We start from the raw sequence: 20,460 nt of genomic DNA, 5'->3' as shown, positions 1-20,460 counted from the left end.
GATGGAAGGGAGTTTTTGTGCATGGGATGGTGGTCAAGCAAAGCTGGGGGAGGGTGCACTCCATTGCAAGGGCAGGCCTGCATCTTTTGGAGTATTGTAATAATGAGTCTGTCCCTTGTGGAATAGGCTCCACTCACCGCTGGGCCAAAGCCAGATAATTCTTTGGGGGTTGTCCTAACATAGGATCATCACCTGCATGAAAGAGTCTTGATGACGAGGGGTCAAGGGGCAAAAATCTTCATGAAGCTGCTGCAGCCGTCAGGATGAAATAAACAGAGCTGTTGGCTCTTCTGCCATGTATGGATAACCCAAAAAATTGAATAAATCAGGCTGCCTCCTTAATGTCCCTGGAGCATGAAAGCCTAGAACAGCAGCCTCATGCAAACCTCAGTAGGAGCTAATCTTCCCCATGCTCCTGCAGGCTGTAGATGTTTCTTTTTGTGGTAGGGTCTTGGCTCCAGTAGGCGCAGAGGAATGTGTGGGGGAAAGAGGAAGGAAGTGGTAGTACCTCCCTAGGTTCAACACCACAGCTGTTAGATGGCATAGAAATGCACACAAAAAATGCCCCTCCTCTTTCTTGCATGCTTTGATCAGCTGTGAATGCTAACATTGAAATTGTCATTGTTAACACCCACTGATCAGCTCACCCTGCTAGCATTTCAAATGGCCTGCAGCCTCTGACAGAGGCTGCTGCAGTGCTTAACCGTCAGACTGAACTGAACGTGTCCTGTGCAACCATAAGGGCTAGCAGCATCTTTACCAATCTAAAGTGCTGTATAGGAACTGGATAGTATGTATTAAACAGAAGTTTATGCACATGGTAGCCAGCAGGGGACAGTATTGGCTCCCTGAATTGCCTTGTCAGCCCAGTCTGACTTACATGAAGTGGTGGTTTCACTTATGCAACAGAGGCTGCTATGCAGGTGCCAAAGCGTAATGGAGGGAGACTGGATGGCTGGGTGGTTCATGCAGGATTTGGGGGAGAGAGCTTCAGTTCCCTGCTCTGCCATAGCCTTCCTGTGACCCTGGACAAGTCACTTAGCCTCTCTGTGCATCAGTTCTCCATCAGAGCAGTGTGAGGATAAATACATGAAGGACAGGGCAGTGCCAAGTTACTGCAGTGATGGGGGCCATAGATGTAACTTAGACAATTTGGTTGCTATGTCTGTGGATCAAGTGCCATAGAGACGAAAATCTCCAGCTCACATTACTGATCCCGTGAGCTGGGCAGATGCAATGGAGAGGTCTCCTTGATTGTCGCTGGAGATGCTGGTATAATATGTATCCCTCCTGCCCTTGCTGTCTAGTCACAGTAGGGATTCGTTTTATGATGGTGTTGTAGGAAAAGTGGCCTGAAATGACCAAGCAGCCACTTCAAATGTTACTTAGACATTGAATTTTTTAAAAGTGGATCCTTATTCCCCTGGGTGTGTGTCAGTTGGCTTGAATGGACTCAGATGAAACAATTGCCAAGGCCCTGCAGATGGCAGGCTACTCCCAGGAACAAACTGACAGTGCTTTATAGCACTGCGCTGGGGCAGTGGCTGGGTGTGAAAAGGCCAGTGCTGGCAGGGGAGGGGTGTGTGTGACTGTTTACTTCAGCCATTTCACACTGAGCCATGTTTTAAAGCAGCAGTTCTCAACTAGGGGTACGCATAGGGTGACCAGATGTCCCGATTTTATAGGGACAGTCCCGATTTTTGGGTCTTTTTCTTATATAGGCTCCTATTACCCCCGACCCCCTGTTCCGATTTTTCACACTTGCTGTCTGGTCACCCTAGGTACGCAGAGGTCTTCCAGGGGATACATAAACTCATCTAGATATTTACCTAATTTTACAACAGGCTACATAAATAGAGCCCTGAGTGGATACAAAATTGTATCTGGTCTGCAGATATAAAGCAGATAGCTGCAGATTTGCAGGGCTCTATACATAAAAAGCACTAGCAAAGTCAATAGAAACTAAAATTTCACACAGGTAATGACTTGTTTATACTGCTCTATATACTATACATTGAAATGTAAGTATGGTATGTATATTCCACTTGATTTATTTTATAATTCTATGATGAATGAGAAAGTCAGCACTTTCCCAATAACAGTGTGCTGTGACACTTTTGTATTTTTATGTCTGATTTTGTAAGCAGGTAGTTTTTAAATGAGGTGAAACTTGGGGGTACGCAAGACAAATCAGACTCCTGAAAGGGGTACAGTAGTCTGGAAAGGTTGAGAGTCACTGTTTTAAAGTACCCACCATGGTAACAGAACCTGCCCTCCTGCCAGAGCCTAGCAAGGTTTGAGTGTTTTGCAGAGAAATGGGTTTCACTTTGCTTAGCTCATGTGCCACACGTTCATCACTGTGGGAAGAAAGGGGAATGATGGGATGGATGTGCATGTAGGTGTAATCCATCAAGACTGTGAACAGCCTGTTCGGGAGAGGAAACTCAAGAGCGTGATAGACCCTGGGCAGCTCTGAAAATCCTCCACCAGCCCCAGCACTGTAACTCTAGCCCAAAGCATCCCTTAGGCGAGTGGTGCTGCCCCCCCCTCCTTTTAGCCTCCTACGCTGCCAATTTCTCCCATGCGGGCTGCTGAAACTGTGGGGCAGAACGGAGTGAAGAATGGTGCAGGTTGCACCCAGCCAAGGGGGGCTCATGACATAGTAGGTGAAGTCAGTGCCAAGGTGCAGGCTGCACATGGTTTTGGGGTCAGGACACACAGCATTGCACGATGGGGACAGTTGAGCCGCTCTCAGTATCGGTTGAAAGCTGGTGCTAGTGACCTTTCTCCATGTCTTAGCAGAGGTATGTGTGTGTCTGATAACCTCCTTGTTGAGTGCCACAGACACACACAGGACTGAATAGATTCGTCACCTCTAGCTCTGAGAGTGGTGTTCCCCAGACGAGAACTGGGGTAAATTGGGAAGGAACAGAATCTTTCTCTCTCATATTAGAGCTGTTGAGAGAATAGAAGCCTTCAAGTACCAGTGTGTCAGTCAGGTACCTTTAGGCCTACATTCAAAACTATTCTACTGCTGTAACTGCTCTGGTAGTTTCCATGCGGTGGCCTTTAACTAACAGGGGCTTAGTCATTTAAAACAGAGCAGCAAGGAGGTTAGAAATCTCTCTCATCTCCCCATGTTGAGCTCCATTGCTGCAATTATTGGTAAAGTCATTATTTCAGAATGAAGAAGAGAGAAAAGCCTGGCTGCAGACAACGCTTGTGGCCAGATGTGTTTAGTTCAAGCTCCGGGGGCGTTGCCCCTCCAAGGTATTTATTAATCACATATTTTATTAAGTCACATTTGGTGCAAATAATAATATTTAGTCATAGTTTGGGCACGGCAGGGTTGGGGGGGGATTAGAAATCGGGTGACTAATGAAGTGTCAGACTTTCAAATGCCTTCAAAGTGCTTGTTGGCTAGTTTTGCAAAAGACCTTCATAAAATAATACAAAGAACAGGAATAAGAACTTTCACCAAGCAGATTTTTAAACAAATTTCATGAAGAATGGAAAACCCGCCAAGTTCAACTTGATTCATCACATGAGCTAAACCCGCTGCCATGCTAGCAGTATCGTCTCCTCCACAGGAACTGTCGGGCTCCTTCCGCTCCAGCCTGCCTGCAGCTCGCTTAGGCCATGGCAGCAGTGGTGGGAGCATTACTGTTGTCCCTGGACCAGCAAAGAGTGGCACAGTAAAGCCAAAGACAGTGACATGACTGCAGTCACAGAGTTGTCCCTTTGACATTAGGAAAGAGAGGCCCAGCCATTTGCAATCTAGGGTCTACAGTTTCAAGCATTGCCTTTAGCAGTCAGTTTCCCTGATAGCCCAAATACTAGAGCATATGTAAACAAAACAACATAGCAAAAATCCTTAAGAGCAGGGACTCTCTGCAAAATTACTCATGATGCATGAGTAACCCAGAACAAAATGACTTGTGCTGGAATTAAAAAACACGGTCGATGGTGTACTTCTGCTTTCTTTACTTCGGCACTTTAGCTCCCCGGCTTGCAACAGTCAAATTTCCTAATGTCAAAAAAAACTCTTCCATTTCTGTCTGCAGGAGCTGGTTTCTCTTTTCAGCATCTTCACGTGCACGCTCTGAATTCCTCAGTTTGATCTCCAGCATCGTGTATTTCTTTCGCTCCTGGTCCAACTCCTCTTCTAATCTTGTCACTCGTTTTCTCAGTTCAGCACTTGTTTCTTCAATTCTTAAAGCCAAGAGAAAACAAAGAGCATTTTAGCCTCTTGACAACTGCTACACTGATTGCCATGAAATATACAAGTTTGCCATATGACAGCCAGAACAAACACCTTACGTGATACCATCAAAAGTGGGGTTTGTTATGGAGGTACCAACTATTAACGCGGGAGGTAATGTTGAGTTGAGTTTTGTATGTTGATCAATGGTTCAACCTCTCTTTTAGGTATAAAAAAGATAGCGTGTTCTCCCCAAACGTGCAGCACTGGCTTTGTGGGCAGACAACTGACCTTCTGAGAATTTACAAATCAATCCATTCACTAGTTAGAGTTAAAATTAATTCAAGCAACTCTCCTCTTTCTTCATGCCATTGCTTTTCCTTGTCAAGATACCCTTTAATGTAGAGGAATGTAACCTGCATTGGAAACCAGGAGTTCTAGACTCACTTCTACTAACTGGCATTATTAAGTCTATGCCCTTCAGAACCCTTATTAAGCAAAGACTCATAGCTCTCTACCCACTGATGGGAATGGAGCCCAAATCCCGTTCAATTAGAGCATGCTTCTGCATGAGAGGCAACATGACTGTCTCTAACATGGGCCAGCTCATGCACAGGTCACCCACTGCTAACTTGTGCATAGCATAGGGCGTTATGCATCTTCCTCTGGTGACAGGTTCATATGAGATAGACCTACTTTGGTCAGAAGCACCAGGATTCTGAGTGTTGCTCCAGTGGGTGAAACATATGCTTTAATGCTGGAGTTTAAATCTCGTTGATGGGGAGAGTTGTTGCAGTTGTGCATAATAAAATTTTATTTTTTTAAAGGCAAAAATAACTCTAGGAAGTTACATTTTAAAAAAAACCTACATCAGAAGAACATTGATGTTGCAAAGTCAAGCACTCAAAAGGGCTAGATCTGGGGTCTCAAACTCAAATGACTACGAGGACCACATGAGGACTAGTGCATTGACCCGAGGGCTGCATCACTGACACCACCCCTCGCTGCCTCTGACCCTGACACCACCCCTCGCTGCCTCTGACCCTGACACCACTCCACCCCTTCCATTAGGCCCTGCCCCTGCCCCACCTCTTCCCACCCCTTCCCTGCCCCATTCCAACCTCTTCCCCAAAGTCCCCACCCCAACGCTGCCCCCAGGGGGTGCAGGGTGCGGCGGGGGCTCAGGGCAGGCTGTTGAGGTGCAGGAGGTGTGCAGAGGGCTCAGGGCAGGAAGTTGGTGTGTGGGGTGCGAGAGGGTGAGGGATGCAGCAGGGGGCTCAGGGCAGGGAGTTGGGGTTCAGGGTGCAAGCTCCAGCCCAGCACCACTTACCTAGAGCGGCTCCAGGGTGGCAGCGGCGCGCACCGGGGCCAGGGCAGGCTCCCTGCCTGCCTGCCCTGGCCCCTGGCCCCAAGCCGCTCCATTCCAGGAAGCAGCTGGAACCCTGTCCCTGCAGCCCCTGGAGGAGGGGGAGGGGACTCAGGGTTCCGTGTGTGTGCTGCTCTTGCCGCTCCTCCAGGTACCTCCCACGAAGCTCCCATTGGCTGCAGTTCCCAGCCAATGGGAGCTGCGGGGGGCGGTGCCTGGAAGGAGGCAATGCAAGAGCCCTCTGCCTCCTTCCCCCCTCCCCCCCCCGGCCCGAAGGGGCGTGGTGCCAGCTGCTTCAGAGAGTGGCGCGGGGCTCGCAGTGCCACAGGGGGCAATCCCGGGGTAGGCAGAGGGGCAGGCCACACGCAAGAGCCCCGCGGGCTGCGTGTTTGAGACCCCTGGTCCATATAGCTTTAATTCAGCCCCCTTGCGCTTATCCAATCTTTAATTACATGATTACCGATTATTTTTTCCTACAGCACGCCTGCCTCATTCAGTGCACAGGATGGCCCTGGCTCTACAAATGAAGCAGATATATATATTTTTTATCCTCATTATTTAACATGGCCCCATTCATCAATCACACTACACCATCCACATCTTGCTCAGAACGCAAACTAAATACTTTCCTCAGTGGTGTTTCTAGGTTATCTGGCACTAGAGTAGAGCAGTGCTTCGCCAACATCAATGAACCTCTCTTCACAGCACCTGTAGCTCAGGTGGGAAATAGTTTTCCCTTCTGTAACAGAAGAGTTCTGAGACAAAACCATAGGGACTTATCTAAGGCTACACCATGAACCAACAGCCCAGACAGGACAGGAACTCAGAACCTTGTGAATCTAAACCCTGTGCCTCATTAGGGTCAGGTAAGCACAACGCTTGGTTTTGGGATCATTATAACTGTCACCATTCAGGGTACCTGCACCTGTATTTCCCCTCAGTGCTGCAATACGGGCATCCACTCTCATGCTTCCAGTTCCCCAGTTGTCACCTCTGTGAGGGGGAGACCTGCATCTCGCTCCCTGCTGACTGAGGTACTTCCAGGCTGCAGAGACAGGCTGCCCAAGCACATCTGTTTGCTTTCTCTTCAGAGATTGATAACAGGGATTGTTAATACTTCAAGGGTACCACACAGTTCTTCCTGTGCAAGCCTATTTTATTCTTAAGATAAAAGCACTACAGAGAAAGCATATTAAAAGCAATAGAAGAACCTACACGCATGCTAATAAGGTTACCAGAGAACTCCCCACCACCACCCTATCGGGGGCTCTGGCAGGAGCAGTCTTTCAACTTTCATCCTCAGGGTTTCCTTTGTGGTCACAAGTTCATCACAGCTTCTGCTCAGAACAAGTGTAGTCCACCCTTTACACAGTCCAGGGACTCTGATGTGGAGTTTCCAGGAGCAGGTGATTAGTATCAAATGGGTTTTCTTTTCGGGCCCAGCTTCAAAAGGGTAGAGTCCAAGTGGGTCATTTGCATGCCCCCCCCCCCCACTCTTTCCTAAGAAACCCACTTTACATACATTGTCCCTGAAAGTCCTTTGACGGTCCTAACATTTACATTAGTCAAGTCCCTAGAAAAATTACATACAATCCACCACCACCACCACGAACAAGGGCATTTTCAACACCAACGCACCCAATCCAAATCAATAAAGCTTACCTGAACTCCATACGGTTTGTCCAGGATATATAGGATACTGTCAGTCTGGCACAACAACAGCCCTATGATGTTTTTGACCCCTAAGTTATCACCACATTCTCTGAGCCTTAACTCCATCTCCACCACGTTTGTGTCTGGGAACACAGTGGCCTATCAGTCATCTACCTAGTAGACTGCAACCCAGGTCTCCTTATGAGCCTTCTTCGTAGCTTCATGTGTGAGTTAAACTCCAGCCAAGTCTCCTTGGGTTGGATGAACAGTTGCTCACAAGTATCTTTTGCATGCTCTTCTATGCAAAGAAACAAAGCTATTTCAAAGCAGTTCCATCACCTCCAGCTAAGGATCACAGTCTTGCCACCATCACCTCCCATCAAAAATAACGGACAGACCTAAGAGTTGGCCAGGGCACTAGTCTTCCTCCACAGCCAGATGATGGCCAACCACTGGCACCCTTTCTGTTCCCTACCCAGATGGCCCCAGGAGCGCCGCCAGCTTTTCTGCCACCCTAGGCGGCGGAAGGTCCCACCCCGAAATGCCACCCCCCACAGAGGCGGTAGAAGGTCCCGCCACCAAAATACCGCTGCGGTCGCCGCCCCCCAAATTGTAGCGCCCTAGGCGACCACCTAGGTCGCCTAATGGGTTGTGCCGGTCCTGGATGGCCCCAATGCTAAGGAAATCTTGCAGACCACTGCCTCACTTGCTGAACTGATTGAGTGCTGGCCCGCTGGAGGGTCGTACAGTTATAACTGGAAATATGCACCTATGTCTTGAAACAAATAATGCTCCAAACCAAGGCAGTTCTCCTCCACCCAGCAGATTGGTTAGGGAAGAAAATCCAGCATCTGCTTTGGAAAAGCCCTGGAGAATTTAGAAGAAAACTAAAACCTTAGTACAGAATTTTTAACCATCCAATAGAACTGAATTGCCAATTAACGCCTCCCCCCCCACCCAGCCCGTGCGATTCTATAAGACAGCTGAACAGCCTGTGCTAAGAGTCTCATTCTCCGCTGAAATTCTATAGGTTCTGAGGGGTTTACAGAAATTACTCTATTACATTTCTATGCAGCCCTATAGCTTTCATCCCTATTACATTCTGCAGGATGTTTCCATTAGGAAAAAAACTTTCCTGGAGCTGCTGCTATGCAGTCCTGTCTGTAGCTGTCCTTTTACCACCTGGCATTCTAATAGAGGGAGCCTGATCATTATAATACCCGCAAATTGCTCTGGAACAGATTGCTCACAGGGCAGCTATAAAACCTGCCTCCTTCTGACAGAGAGAAACCAGGCAAATAGCAGCCCTTCCATCACCAGGGACTCCTGCCCCTGCCCCAGGCAGTGAGTTCACACACTCTCAGCTTCTCTTTGCCCCACAAAATAAAAGCGCAGAGTCCCTCATTAAAACATACCTGGCTCCTGAGATGGAGCGCTGAAAACCACACAAGCACAGCCACAGAGCCACAACCACCAGCCAGGAAAGAGGTTTTTAGACAAATGGATTTAATCCATCACTTTTTCCTGAATAAATAAAGCAAGGAGCCAAAATTCATCTAATTCGGCCAGGCTGCATGCCCACTTCTGCAAGCATGAGCCACTGCCCCTGCAGAAGTGGGCACCCAGCTATGCAAATGGTTGCAGATGCACTCAGAATAGGGGGGGGCACTCAGTCACCCCCCAGGCCCAGGCAGCAAGGCCAGCACTCAGTGTAGACTGGCAGACAGTGCTTTGACTCCACACGCAGCACTGAAGAGTGAAGTCAGCTCAGCCCTTTCCCAGGGGCGTTGTGCAAGGTGAGTTAGCACTGCCTGAGGTAGCATTCACTCCTCTACCTTTACCTGGACTTTGGTCTCTGCAGTGGGGAAATGTGCTGCTCTGGGTGGCTGTTTTCCCCCATTCCCAGGCAACCCCCCATTTTCCCCACCTCACCGGGTATCCACCCAGATGTTTTGCAGAGGGGACACGTGGAAGAGTTAGATTTTGTTCCTCCCACATGCCTGGGGCCAACTTCAGCTCAGTCACATGTGCACGAGTCCCTTGGATTGGGATGTGAGCTGTGTACAGCCTGCTTGGTTTTGAAAGGAAAACTCTCTTCAAAGATGGGATGATTATAAACCGCTCCAGCTTGGAAACCAGCGTGGGCAGAGGCCTAGCAACCCGGGTCCCAATCTGTAAGGGACCTGATGGCTGAGGAAAGCAGGCCGCACTAAAGAAGAAATTAGCCATTCAGAGATGCACAGAGAAATGGTAAGTCACAATGCATAAAAGAAAAGAGCAAAGCCAGATTTCCAGTGAAGGGAACATCTGAGCAAATACCTCCCAATGTGTGTGTACACACACCCCACCTCACCACCACTGAAGGAATCCCACTGGGAAGAACTCCCAACCAATTCCATACCCCAACCCTCTCCCACAAAACAACTTCAACCAGTCTCAGACTTGCCCTGAGCTGCTGGGGGCAAGTGGTTGCCAGGCAGCACATTCTGGGGCACAGATTCAGAGAGTTTGATCCTGTGTCTCTGAAAGCCAGCGGAAGGCCTTTGCCATTTGCTTGCAGAAAACACCCACCTTGTTATGTTCTCAAAAGCCTCCCCCCAACTTATTAATGAGGAAGACATTTATTCTGAACATTAAAGCAGCAGCGACGTAAATGACTGCCATCCCGTCTTATAGAGAAATCCCAACGCGGTCAGTGGGCTAAACAGATATGAGAAAGGGGCACTATGGGAAGATCCCAACTCAGACTAGACGGCTCTAAGACAGACTGGCGGAGCCAGTGAGCTACTTGTAACACATAAGAAACAATGAAAAACAACAAACACCTTGACTTAACACTGCACTGTATCTAGACCAATTTCAATCCGTGTGTTGTGTGTGTGAACAGCCCTGAGCACAACGGGGGCTCCTGGCCCATGACTGGGGCTCCTACCCACCATATACATAATAGCACAGTGAATAAAATACAGTACTGTGTTACTTGATACTTCTCAAACACCCAGGGCCCTACCGTTTACAAAAATGCAACACCAACTATTTCTGGACCTACCAGTGTCTAACACCAGACACCTGAACATATAGCTGTGGTTCAGCAGGGCCTGCTGGGTGACCTTAGATAAGTCACTGCACTGCTCTGTGCCTCAGTTTCCCCATCTGTAAAACCAAGATAATGATGCTTATCTCCTTTGCAAAGTGCTCTGAGCTCTACTGACGAACGTGCTACATAAGAGCTAGGTGTATAGAACAATACTGCACCATCCATCAGCCTGTGTCTCTTGTATGCAACAGCACATTCAAGTCTTGTAAACTCCCCGATGTATTTCACATGCATGCTTACCTGTGTGTTTACCTGCAAATATCCCTATAACACACACACAAATTTTAAAACACCCTTCTGATCCTGCAGCCCCTACATTTGTGCGTCCTGAGAGACTCTCTCCTCGAGGCTGCAGGAGGTTTGTATGTGCAATGCCTGCAGGACTGGACTCTAAATGAGGGCTACGTTTTCAAACCAGCATGTGAATTTGCTCAGGTTGTGCCCACTCCCACATCTGCCTGCAAAGACCAGGTGACCAAGCACCTGGGTACCTTGTTTGAGCTCCCAAAGACCTGTTCACGGGCACAGGGACGGGGCACTCATGGGTGTGTTTGCTCAAAGAGGAGACCCAGCCCAGAATGTCTAAGCTTTGAAAGTACAAGAACTAAGTTGTAAGTAGGGCTGGTCTAAAAATTGCAACACATTCCCGTCGGCAAATGGGGCTCTGTCAAAAATCACATCCCCCACCCACCAAGAAAAGATGGATTTTGGTGGAATTTTCCAATGGTAAAATCTTAACCAAACCTTTTGTTTCAGGCTGGGCTGACAGTCTTTGCATCAGGGTGAGCTGCCACAGTGCCTCATGGGAGTAGTAGTTCAGGTGCCTCATGCCCTCTTTCCCCTGCTGTGGGCTGGGCTCTCCAGCCGGACTACATCTCCCATGAGGTCAACAGACTGAACTAAAATCCCTCCAATGTCCACTGAAAATGACAAAACACTGGAATTTCCCACAGGATGGAAATCTCATTTTTCAGCCGTGGCTAGTTGTAGGAAATTAGAGATGGGAGCAAAGCTGGAACCAGCCACCACTGAGCTTTGGGGGAGATCAGATCCAGATCTGTATCTAAACTACACAGCCCCTTCTCCTAAGCCAACCTCAATCCCCACATTGCAGCTCAGGCCCACTGCGACAGAGCTGGGTCTATTCCCTGTTTGGAGCAGGATTGTATTGCTCAGACAAGGACAATGCTGCAGTGAGATCCCCGGCACAGCTGACAGTCATGTTACCTTTTGATACTAGACTCATACTCAGTCCTCTGTTTGCTCAGTCCAGTCTTTAGCTCTGAAACCAGGCTCTGCAGAGCCCTGGAGCATCTGGCCGAGTCTTTGGAAGCAGCTGCCAGGTCACTCTGCTCGCTGCAGCTGCTGATGCACATTTCGAACCTCTCCATGCTGTTCTCCAGGTCCACAGTCTTGACCTCGCTCTGCGACAGCGAGCCGTGAGTGGCCCATTCCGTTCTGAGGGAGCTTAAAGCAGAGGAGTCACTGGCCCGGCAGGCCGGGCAGCTGCTGACAGAATCAACGACCGAGATCTCACAGGACGAGGTGGACCAGGCGGTGCTGGCGATGCTGTGTGCACTCAGGGAGAGGCTGGAGGAGGGGACGTTGTCGTAGGTGGAGAGTCTTTGGGATGAACCTGAGTCTTTCACCCGCTCCCCAGAGGACGTCCGGCGGTGGCCTCGGAGAGAGTACAATCCATTCATCAGCCAGTTCCCGCTGGAGGATAGATTAGGAATGTCTAAGGACGAGCTACCCAGCTTGGGGCTGACAGACCTTGCCCCCTGTTGCCGGAAGGAGTACTTCCAGGTGGGTAATGTCTGCACCCTCTTGCTGGGGCTGGTGGCAGGCTGGGTGGCTTTGCTGCCGTGCTCCTGAGGGGCGTTTTTCGCCAGCGAGCTGGGCGCGGCGTCCGGCGCCATGGCACTGCTAGAAGGCAAGTCGGCAGGGCTGGGGGCGCTCTTCTCCGACCTGCTCTCCTCCCCGTCTTCCTCGGAGATCCACTCCACCATGCTGCGCTGCAGCACGGAGCGGGCTTCGGGCTGAGCCCCGGCTGCATCGGCCTGCGAAATGGCAAAGATCTGTCCGTGTTCACTTATCAACACTGTCATCAAGTGCTGGACCAGCGAGGTGCCTGCGGGGAGAGAATGGAGGCAAGAACTTAATGCGAGAAATAAGAAGGCCTTTGGATATTCGTTTCCTGTCTGTAAGAAACCCCCGGGCTCTCCAGGGCAGGGGCATGTCCTTGAGCACAAGCACAACAGGTCTGTATAAGCAATACATAACAAGGACTCTGGCCACCTTTCCTTCAAGGACTGCAGAGGGGGAGTGAGTATCATTGTTCCCATTATTAGAGGGGGGGAAATGAGGCACAGAAGACCCTGATCCAGACCAGTTACCACAATACAGATCATTAACTCCACTCTCCCCTGCCCTAACCACTACACCATGCTTCCTCACCCGTTAAGCAAAGAATCCTGGAGAAAGCTTGACACCAGTGTAATTTCCTGTACATTCGTTAGGTGGATGGGTGGATTCCCATATGCAAGCAGAACAAATCGCTTTCTGCACCATTCAATCCAACTACCTGTTTCTATACTTCTGTTTCAAATGGAATTGTTGTGAGCTTCAATCCTGTCCTGAAGTGTTAAACACCTGTGATGTCCCAACCTCGGAAGTGGCTTTCAAAATAGACAAAAGTCACCCCTAGTTTACATATCAGTTTGGAAAGTGCCATAGAAATAAGATTTTTAAATTACTGGGCTAGATTCATTTTTGGTGTAACTCTGTTGACTTAAGTTGAGTTACCCTACTTTAACTCATCAATGTTGAGCAAAATACTTTACGCAGACTGTCAGAGAATTAACAAATGGCCAATCCATAAGTGAGTTCTAATTGTTTTTTCAGCAGTGAAACAGAAACTAGTAGAAAATTCATCATTCATCAAGCCCGTGACAAAGTATTTTCTACCATATAAATTAGAAAATCACGATCAACAGCAATTTCATTAATTATAGTTTATCTTTTTTGTTGAAGATCAATAAAGAATAAAGCCAAAATTTTCAAATATGGGCACTTAAAATACATACTTACAACTATATTTACAGGATCTCAATAAGAGGTCTGATATTTTGAGATGCTGAGATCCTACAACTTCTATTGAAGTCCACAGGAGATGGGAGAACTAAACACTTATAAAAACTGGACTGCTTATTTGGTACCTAAATACGGATTCAGGGCCCCAACTTTAAAATGGGGCTTTTCTTGAACACAGAAACCAAAATGTTTAAATATATATTGTGAATGGCTCAGAGTATTTCTCTGTATCTCTTTACACAGACAGAACATAAGAATGGCTATACTGGGTCAGGGCAATGGTGTATCTTGTCTGACGGCAGCCAATGCCAGATCCCACTTTACTCCTTGAGCTGAAGAGCAGCTATATTAGGCAGAATCCCTTCCCCCTTCCACTATTTATATCTAACTGATCTTTTGCCCTCAATGGACAGTAACATAAAGCATCCCTCATGCTGTCTGCTTAGGACTCGACATGTCTTCTTTCCAAAGATGGTCACAGGCTGCAAAGTTTAGAGTGGGATCCCAGCTTTTCTCCAGGTTGGAGATATTTGAATCCAGGATTCTGGTTCAAGTCAGTCTCTAATTACTTCATTTGACAGTTTCTGAGAAGAGCGCACCCGAGTAAGGAACCTGTGGAAATGTACATACAGTATAAACACTATGATCAGCAGCTGAACTCCATAGCATGCCCTGGGTCGTCATCACCTGGGCCCTCTGGCTCTAAGAGCACGGGATTCAGCTCACTGACCTAGGTCTGTCAGCTGAGGTAGGTGATGCTGTAGCAGGAGATGCTGTAGCAAGGGCTCATCATCCTCTGTTTGTGGTCCAGCCACCACTAGAGAGTGGCAGAGCACCCCAGTGAGTGGGGGTGGGTACAGCTATACACCCATGTGAGCTGGGGGAATAATCCCAACATGTGCAGCTCAAAACAAAGCACAAGGTCTCAGCGACATTCCCCTTTAAGGTAAGTGTCAAAGTTACTGCTAGTAATATGGCCTCCGGCCACTAGCGGGCAGTGGTATTTGTCACACACACCAGCTGAAGTTGGGCCATAGCAGGCTGAGCCTTAACCTCTTAGGCCTCCATTCACAGATTTAAGGCCTGAAGGAACCATTGTGGTCATCTAGTCTACTCCCCTGTGTAACACAGGCCCGAGAACTGTCCCCTGCTAATTAAGCAAGGAAGCTCATTTGGACCTTAGACTAAAGGCAGCTCCTTTTCAGAGGATGAGAATGGCTGTTTTATCCGATGTCATTCCATCGCACGTAACATGCTCCACTGACACTCTTGGAGCCCAGTCAGTTACCGAACAGAGCAAGGGGCAGATTTCAGCCACTTTGCAATGAGCATCTCAGGGCCAGACGTCGGGTGGCGCCAGCAGAACTGCCCTCTGTTGCTCAGCCCCTGTATTGGTTGCACATGTCTTGCTGAGATGTGCACCACTGTGATTGTACTGCAGTTCCATGGAGCAGGAGGCTGTTCCTCGGCTCTGAAGCAGAACTGCAGCCAGAGAGAGCGCCCGAGACCTTTGCTGGCCCTTGAGGAGGTGGATATTTCAAGCTTCGGATGCTGAGACATGCTTCAGAGATGGGGAATGTTATACGTTTGTGACAGAGACTTGTACAGAGCAGGGAGCGTCCAATGCCATACAGCTCATTGTTTTCTGATTAGTTTTATGCAACCTCATACTTTTTTGAAGAATAGTCTCTCTGATTTCTCTCGGGGGTCTAATAAAAGCAGAGGTCTGGGTGAGGAGATGATGTAGCTGACAGTATACATTACAGGTTTCTGTAAGAGGGTGGGTGTAATTTACACACTGAGAAAGGCATAAGGGGAGGGAGAAGTGGCAAAAACAACCAAGAGGAAGGTGTAAGAAGGTGCATGGTACAGCCGAGATGGCCTGATGTACACTGATTTACTGCTGAGTAACAAACACTGCCATTTACCACCATATCACATTGCCTCTGAACTAGGCTGAAAGGCCCACAGAATATGTTTGGAACACTATGATTGCCCGACATTCCAGAAATGATGCTTGGTATAAATGCTTTGACCCAAGTCCCCATTTCTTGGCTACCAATGTCCAGCATCCCCAATTGAAGGGGCTCAACTTCAGAAGAAAAATGACCAGATCATCACAGAACAAGAAAGAATTCAAGTGGGGAATTGCTTTTTAAGTGATGATCATTGCCCAGTGCTTTGTGCCTGGGTTTCTCAGACAAATCCTTGGATCATCCTTCATCAAACAACAGATTTTTATAACTCCCCAACAGGACTGGGTCCCCGTTAGTCCTGATCCCAGTCACGGGAAAGGGAAAGTGTTCTGCACCCCAGGAGATCTGCACGTACATGGTCTTGAATGGACAAATCTGCACTCAGTTCAAATGGCAATGAAAATGTTATTCTTGCAATTATGCATTTGTACAGCAAGGTCTGCATTAGGGGTGTGATTCGGGTGGTGTGAACAGTAAGGCTAAAACTTACAACAAACGAGCAGCCACTTTATAGCAGTCACTGTGCTGCTCTCAGAGTTTCGTGGAACCAGGGAGAAAACTCAGATCTTCCTGCTCTGAAAACACAGGCCTCTACCACTGGAGCTACACAGTTGAGTAGTTCTGAATACATCTGCTAGCGGGGCAGGAGCACACACACACAATATAAACCTGTCTGCACAAGCCATCGTTGCACTGGCTGGACCAACATCAGTTACTGTGGCTCTCACACAGTCAATATTGCCCCATCTGTGTTGAGATGATACCAGCCACACTGCCCCCCTAGGAAGAGCCCATGCCTCGGAAGCCTATGCCCAGAGCATGTGGAGGAGGAGAAGTCTGACTCCCCCACCACATTCTCCCTAGCTCAGCAATCCCTGCAGTAGATTGCAAGAAGGATGCCCAGCATGCAGTGAAGAGGCAGCTGCAGCGCAGTCAGATCTCTGTGGGTGTTTTTCTATTTCTAGCTAAGCCACAAACACAGATTTGTTTCTGACACATCAGGAATAGAATTTTTCTAGGGATTTTGTAAAGTTTAAGATTTAAGACTTTTAAAGGAAAGTTGATCCAAAACTAACAGTGATTTTAAACTGATGCCTTGGGTCTTGCCTTTGTCCCACATGTCCTCGGCACAGCAAGCATTTTGGAAGCCCATGCTTGGAAGGGTACATCTACACTGCAGCTGGGAGGTGTATTTCCAGCTAAGATAGACATACACGCACTATCTCTGCTCAAGCTAGCACCTAAAAATAGCAGTGGCACAGGCCAGCTGAGTCCAACCCTGTCCAACCCCCAGGCACATACTCCCATATCGCCTCATTGCAGAGGTGATACCGGAGGCTATTCCAAGTGCTAAGGGAAATGGTATGCCCCATGCACAGGCATTGACTGAGAGGATGCCCAGCTTGCTGCCAGTGATGGCTCCCCCCATGACATAATCTGCAGTGTACATGACAAATGGCATCTAATTTCTGGCAGTGGCATTTTACAAGCGACTTCCCCGCGGGTCCAGAACATAGCCCCTCTCCATAACGAGAGAACCTACCTTCCATAATGGTGACTGGATCTTCCATTTTGGGCCGCAGTATATTTGGGCCGAACACCGTGGCGAGGTTCTGGACGCTCATCTTGTTCACGCTGGAGTGAGACTGAACTTCATCGAGGAATCTTCAGGAGCCGCCCAGAAAAAAAAAAAACCAGCGAGAGAGAGAAGAGTAAATGGCACATGAAACCTTCCATCTCACTAGTTCCTTGTGCTCCTGTACCCACCAGTTGTCTCTCGTCTTAGACTGTAAACTCTGTGGGCAGGAGCTGTCTGGATCGGTTCATACAGCACTTAGCGCAGTGCGGTCTCGGGCCATAACTGAGGCTCCTCAACGCTGCCACAGAACAAATCTATAATAATAGTAACTCCAATTCCACCGGAACGTGGGAAGAGGAAAGGGCCAGCGGTCACTAGTGCTGCAGACATGGGACCATTTAATCTGTGTGAAAACTGAGGTTCTTTCCTTTTTTAACAAGGATCCACAATACACCACATCACCTGTAGGCGAATACTTTTCACAAAGCAACCAGTCCGTATCTGACCTCTCGGTCCTCAAGGGAAACTGAACCAACACCTTCAAAAGACAAGCTTGGGAACATCAATTCATAACTCTGCTACACATCAAAAATCAGACATTTTATAAAGACACTGGATTTATGGCTCATTACAATAATCTGTAACCCCCTCACCTTCCTTTGTCCTACGACTGTAGCAGTGTTAACTGACCACTTCGCTTTGAATGGGCTGTTGCAATGTGTGTTAACTCCATATCTGTCTAGCTGTGACACACTTCGGCTGCTCTACACTACAGAGTTAGGGCAGGTCTACACTACAAACTTGCATGTAGTGCTTCTGGTGAAGACACTCTAAGCCGTTGGCTTAATAACTCCAGAAGTTATGTCGGCAGGAGAAGCTCTACACAGGGGTTAAGGTCGATATAACTATGTCGCTCGGGGCGTAGATTTTTCACAGCCTTGAGCGATAGTTATACCAAAGTAAGTTGTAATGTAGACCTGGCCTTAGGTTGACACAAAGCAGCTTACATCAACCTAACTATGAAAGTGTCTACACCTAAATTTCACCGCCGCCGCCACACCTGTCCAGCTACGCCAATTTAATAACTCCATCTCCATGAGCAGTGGAGAGTCAATGTAGCTAGGTCGACACAGTGTTATCTATGCTGCATTACTTATGTCAACTGTTACTGGCTTTCAGGAGCCTTCCCACAATGCCCCACACTGACAGCACTGACACGATACAAGTGCTCCTGGTGAGGATGCGCACTGCCAACACAAGGAGAAAAGTGTAGACCACACACAAGCGATGTAATTAGTGTGGTGGCGGTATGCCGACCTAAGTTAGGTCAACTTAATTTTGTAGTGTAGGCATGGTCTGAGTACTTTTCCCAGACCTGAGGAAGAGCTCTGTGTAGCTTGAAAAACTTGTCTTTCTCACCAACAGAAGTTGATCCAATAAAAGACATTACCTCACCCACCTTGTCTCTCCAGGAATTCACAATGGCAATTTGAGCAAATTCCTGCTGTTTCTTATCCAGGAACATGGCAGAAAGGAGCAAACCATCATTCCCAGAAGAACTGCCATCCTCACTGCCCCCCCATATTTTTTTAAATCATCTGAGAAAAAATACCATCCATTTTTGTGGAAAAGGGTGAAAAAATTGAGGTGAAATGGCCCCCCCCAAAAGTCTTGCTATCTTACAGTACGGGGGAAGCAGGACTTATTGATGCTCTGTTTAGACTTTAGAGAGACAAGGTGGATGAGGCGATATCCTTTATTGGACCACTTTCTGTTGGTGAGAGAGACAAGCTTCCGAGTGTGCACAGAGCTCTTCCTCAGGTCTGAGAACCGTACTCAGAGTGTCATAGCCACATAGAAGGTGGAACAGATTGTTTAGCATAAGTAGTTAATTAGACTGTAAGTACTTTAGTACAAGATCTGTCTGCTCCTCTGCATTAGCACAGTGTCTAGAGCAGTGGGGGCCCAGTCTTGGTTTGTCCCTAGGCACTACCGTAACAAACATGATTAATACTGAGGCCTGCTGGCAGGGCAGTGGGTGAGGGCAGCCTGTCCTCGAGATAAACCAAGTGCTTTGTTTATCAGAGCTGCATGAGCATTGAAACCACACACATTTTTAAAGCAGGAGTTTAGTTATATGGTGCAAATCGGCTCATTAAATAATTTGCATATGATGTCACATGAAGCCGAACAAAACTTGGCAGCTCTGGAGTTCCTGGTGCTAATTAATGCCACTTACTTGCATATGTATTTGAGGAGGTTGTAGTTTGCCTGGGGCAGGGTCTTCACCTGTTTAGCCAGCTCTCGGGTGCCCTACGGGAGGAGACAAACAACGAGAACAGTGATGTAGAGCAGGGTGCAGCCTGTTCCTCTGCAGTCAAGGGCAAATCCTCTTCCCTCAGCCAAGCCCATGCCATACGACACTGAAGCGGGGTGCTCCATGGAACCAGTGGGTGGGCATGCCCTGTCACCCCCAGCAAATTGGTACCCCCCTAGGGTGGTGCACTCTACCTCGGGGGGGAGAGGAAAAAAGATAATGACATTGCAGCTCTACCAGCTCCACCCTGCCTCCAAATGCACCCACCCTGGAGGAGAAGCTGGATGTGTGTAAGCCCCATGTGCTAGACTCCAAGGATCTGCGCCTGTTTTGCTGCAGGCGATGGCTCCTCACCCCCGGGATGTTACCTGCACAATGCTGCCTTCAAAACTCATAAGAATATAAGAACAGCCAGACTGGGTCCATCTAGCCTAGTATCCTGTCTTCCATCAGTGGCCAATGCCAGGTGCTTCAGAGGAAATGAACAGAACAGGTAATCATCAAGGGATCCATCCCCTGTCGCCCATTCCCAGCTTCTGGCAAACAGAGGCTAGGGACACTTCAGAGCATGGTTTTGCATCCCTGCCCATCCTGGCTAGACCTATCCTCCATGAACTTATCTAGTTCTTTTTTTGAACCCTGTTATAGCCTTGGTCTTCACAGCATCCTCTGGCAAGGAGTTCCACAGGTTAACTGTTCATCGTGTGAAGAAATACTTCCTTTTGTTTGTATTAAACCTGCTGCCTATTAATTGCAGTTGGTGACCCCTAGTTCTCGTGTTATGAGGAGTAAATAACACTTCCTTATTTACTTTCTCCATACCAGTCATGATTTTATAGACCTCTATCATGTCCTCCCTTAGCCGTCTCTTTTCCAAGCTGAAAAGTCCCAGTCTTATTAATCTCTCCTCATATGGAAGCTGTTCCATATCCCTAATCATTTTTGTTGCTCTTTTCTGAACCTTTTCCAATTCCAATAGCTCTTCATGTACACAGCTGGGGGGGGGGGGGCTAGAATTTGCAAACTCAATTCCCGCCATCATTTTACGGAGGCACTGATCTGAGAGCGAGATCCCCAGCTCTGCAACCCACTGGCGCCTGACCCTCCTCCCCCCCCACCCCTTCCCCCCCCAGTCCACCAGACACTATCAAACCCTACTCTCTACATCTCCCGATTTC

General features: G+C 48.2%; 1 protein-coding gene across 1 annotated transcript in view; it reads right to left on the bottom strand.

Annotated features, from left to right (window-relative positions):
- Positions 1 to 3,960: 3,960 nt before the first annotated feature.
- The window catches only part of ARHGAP22 (Rho GTPase activating protein 22), a 231,944-nt gene continuing 215,444 nt past the window's right edge, over positions 3,961 to 20,460 (bottom strand). Inside the window, exons 6-9 of the mRNA XM_065407857.1 lie at positions 19,205 to 19,278; positions 16,930 to 17,051; positions 11,545 to 12,448; positions 3,961 to 4,212 (exon numbers count right to left, since the gene is read on the bottom strand). Coding sequence (XP_065263929.1) covers positions 3,984 to 4,212; positions 11,545 to 12,448; positions 16,930 to 17,051; positions 19,205 to 19,278 — 1,329 coding nt within the window. The 3' untranslated portion in view covers positions 3,961 to 3,983. The remainder of the gene's footprint in view (positions 4,213 to 11,544; positions 12,449 to 16,929; positions 17,052 to 19,204; positions 19,279 to 20,460) is intronic.

Source organism: Emys orbicularis, chromosome 7 (genome assembly GCF_028017835.1).
Source record: "Emys orbicularis isolate rEmyOrb1 chromosome 7, rEmyOrb1.hap1, whole genome shotgun sequence".
Lineage (NCBI taxonomy): Eukaryota > Metazoa > Chordata > Testudines > Emydidae > Emys > Emys orbicularis.
The sequence above is the reverse complement of the archived record's forward strand: the minus strand, read 5'-3'. Positions and strand labels throughout refer to the sequence as shown.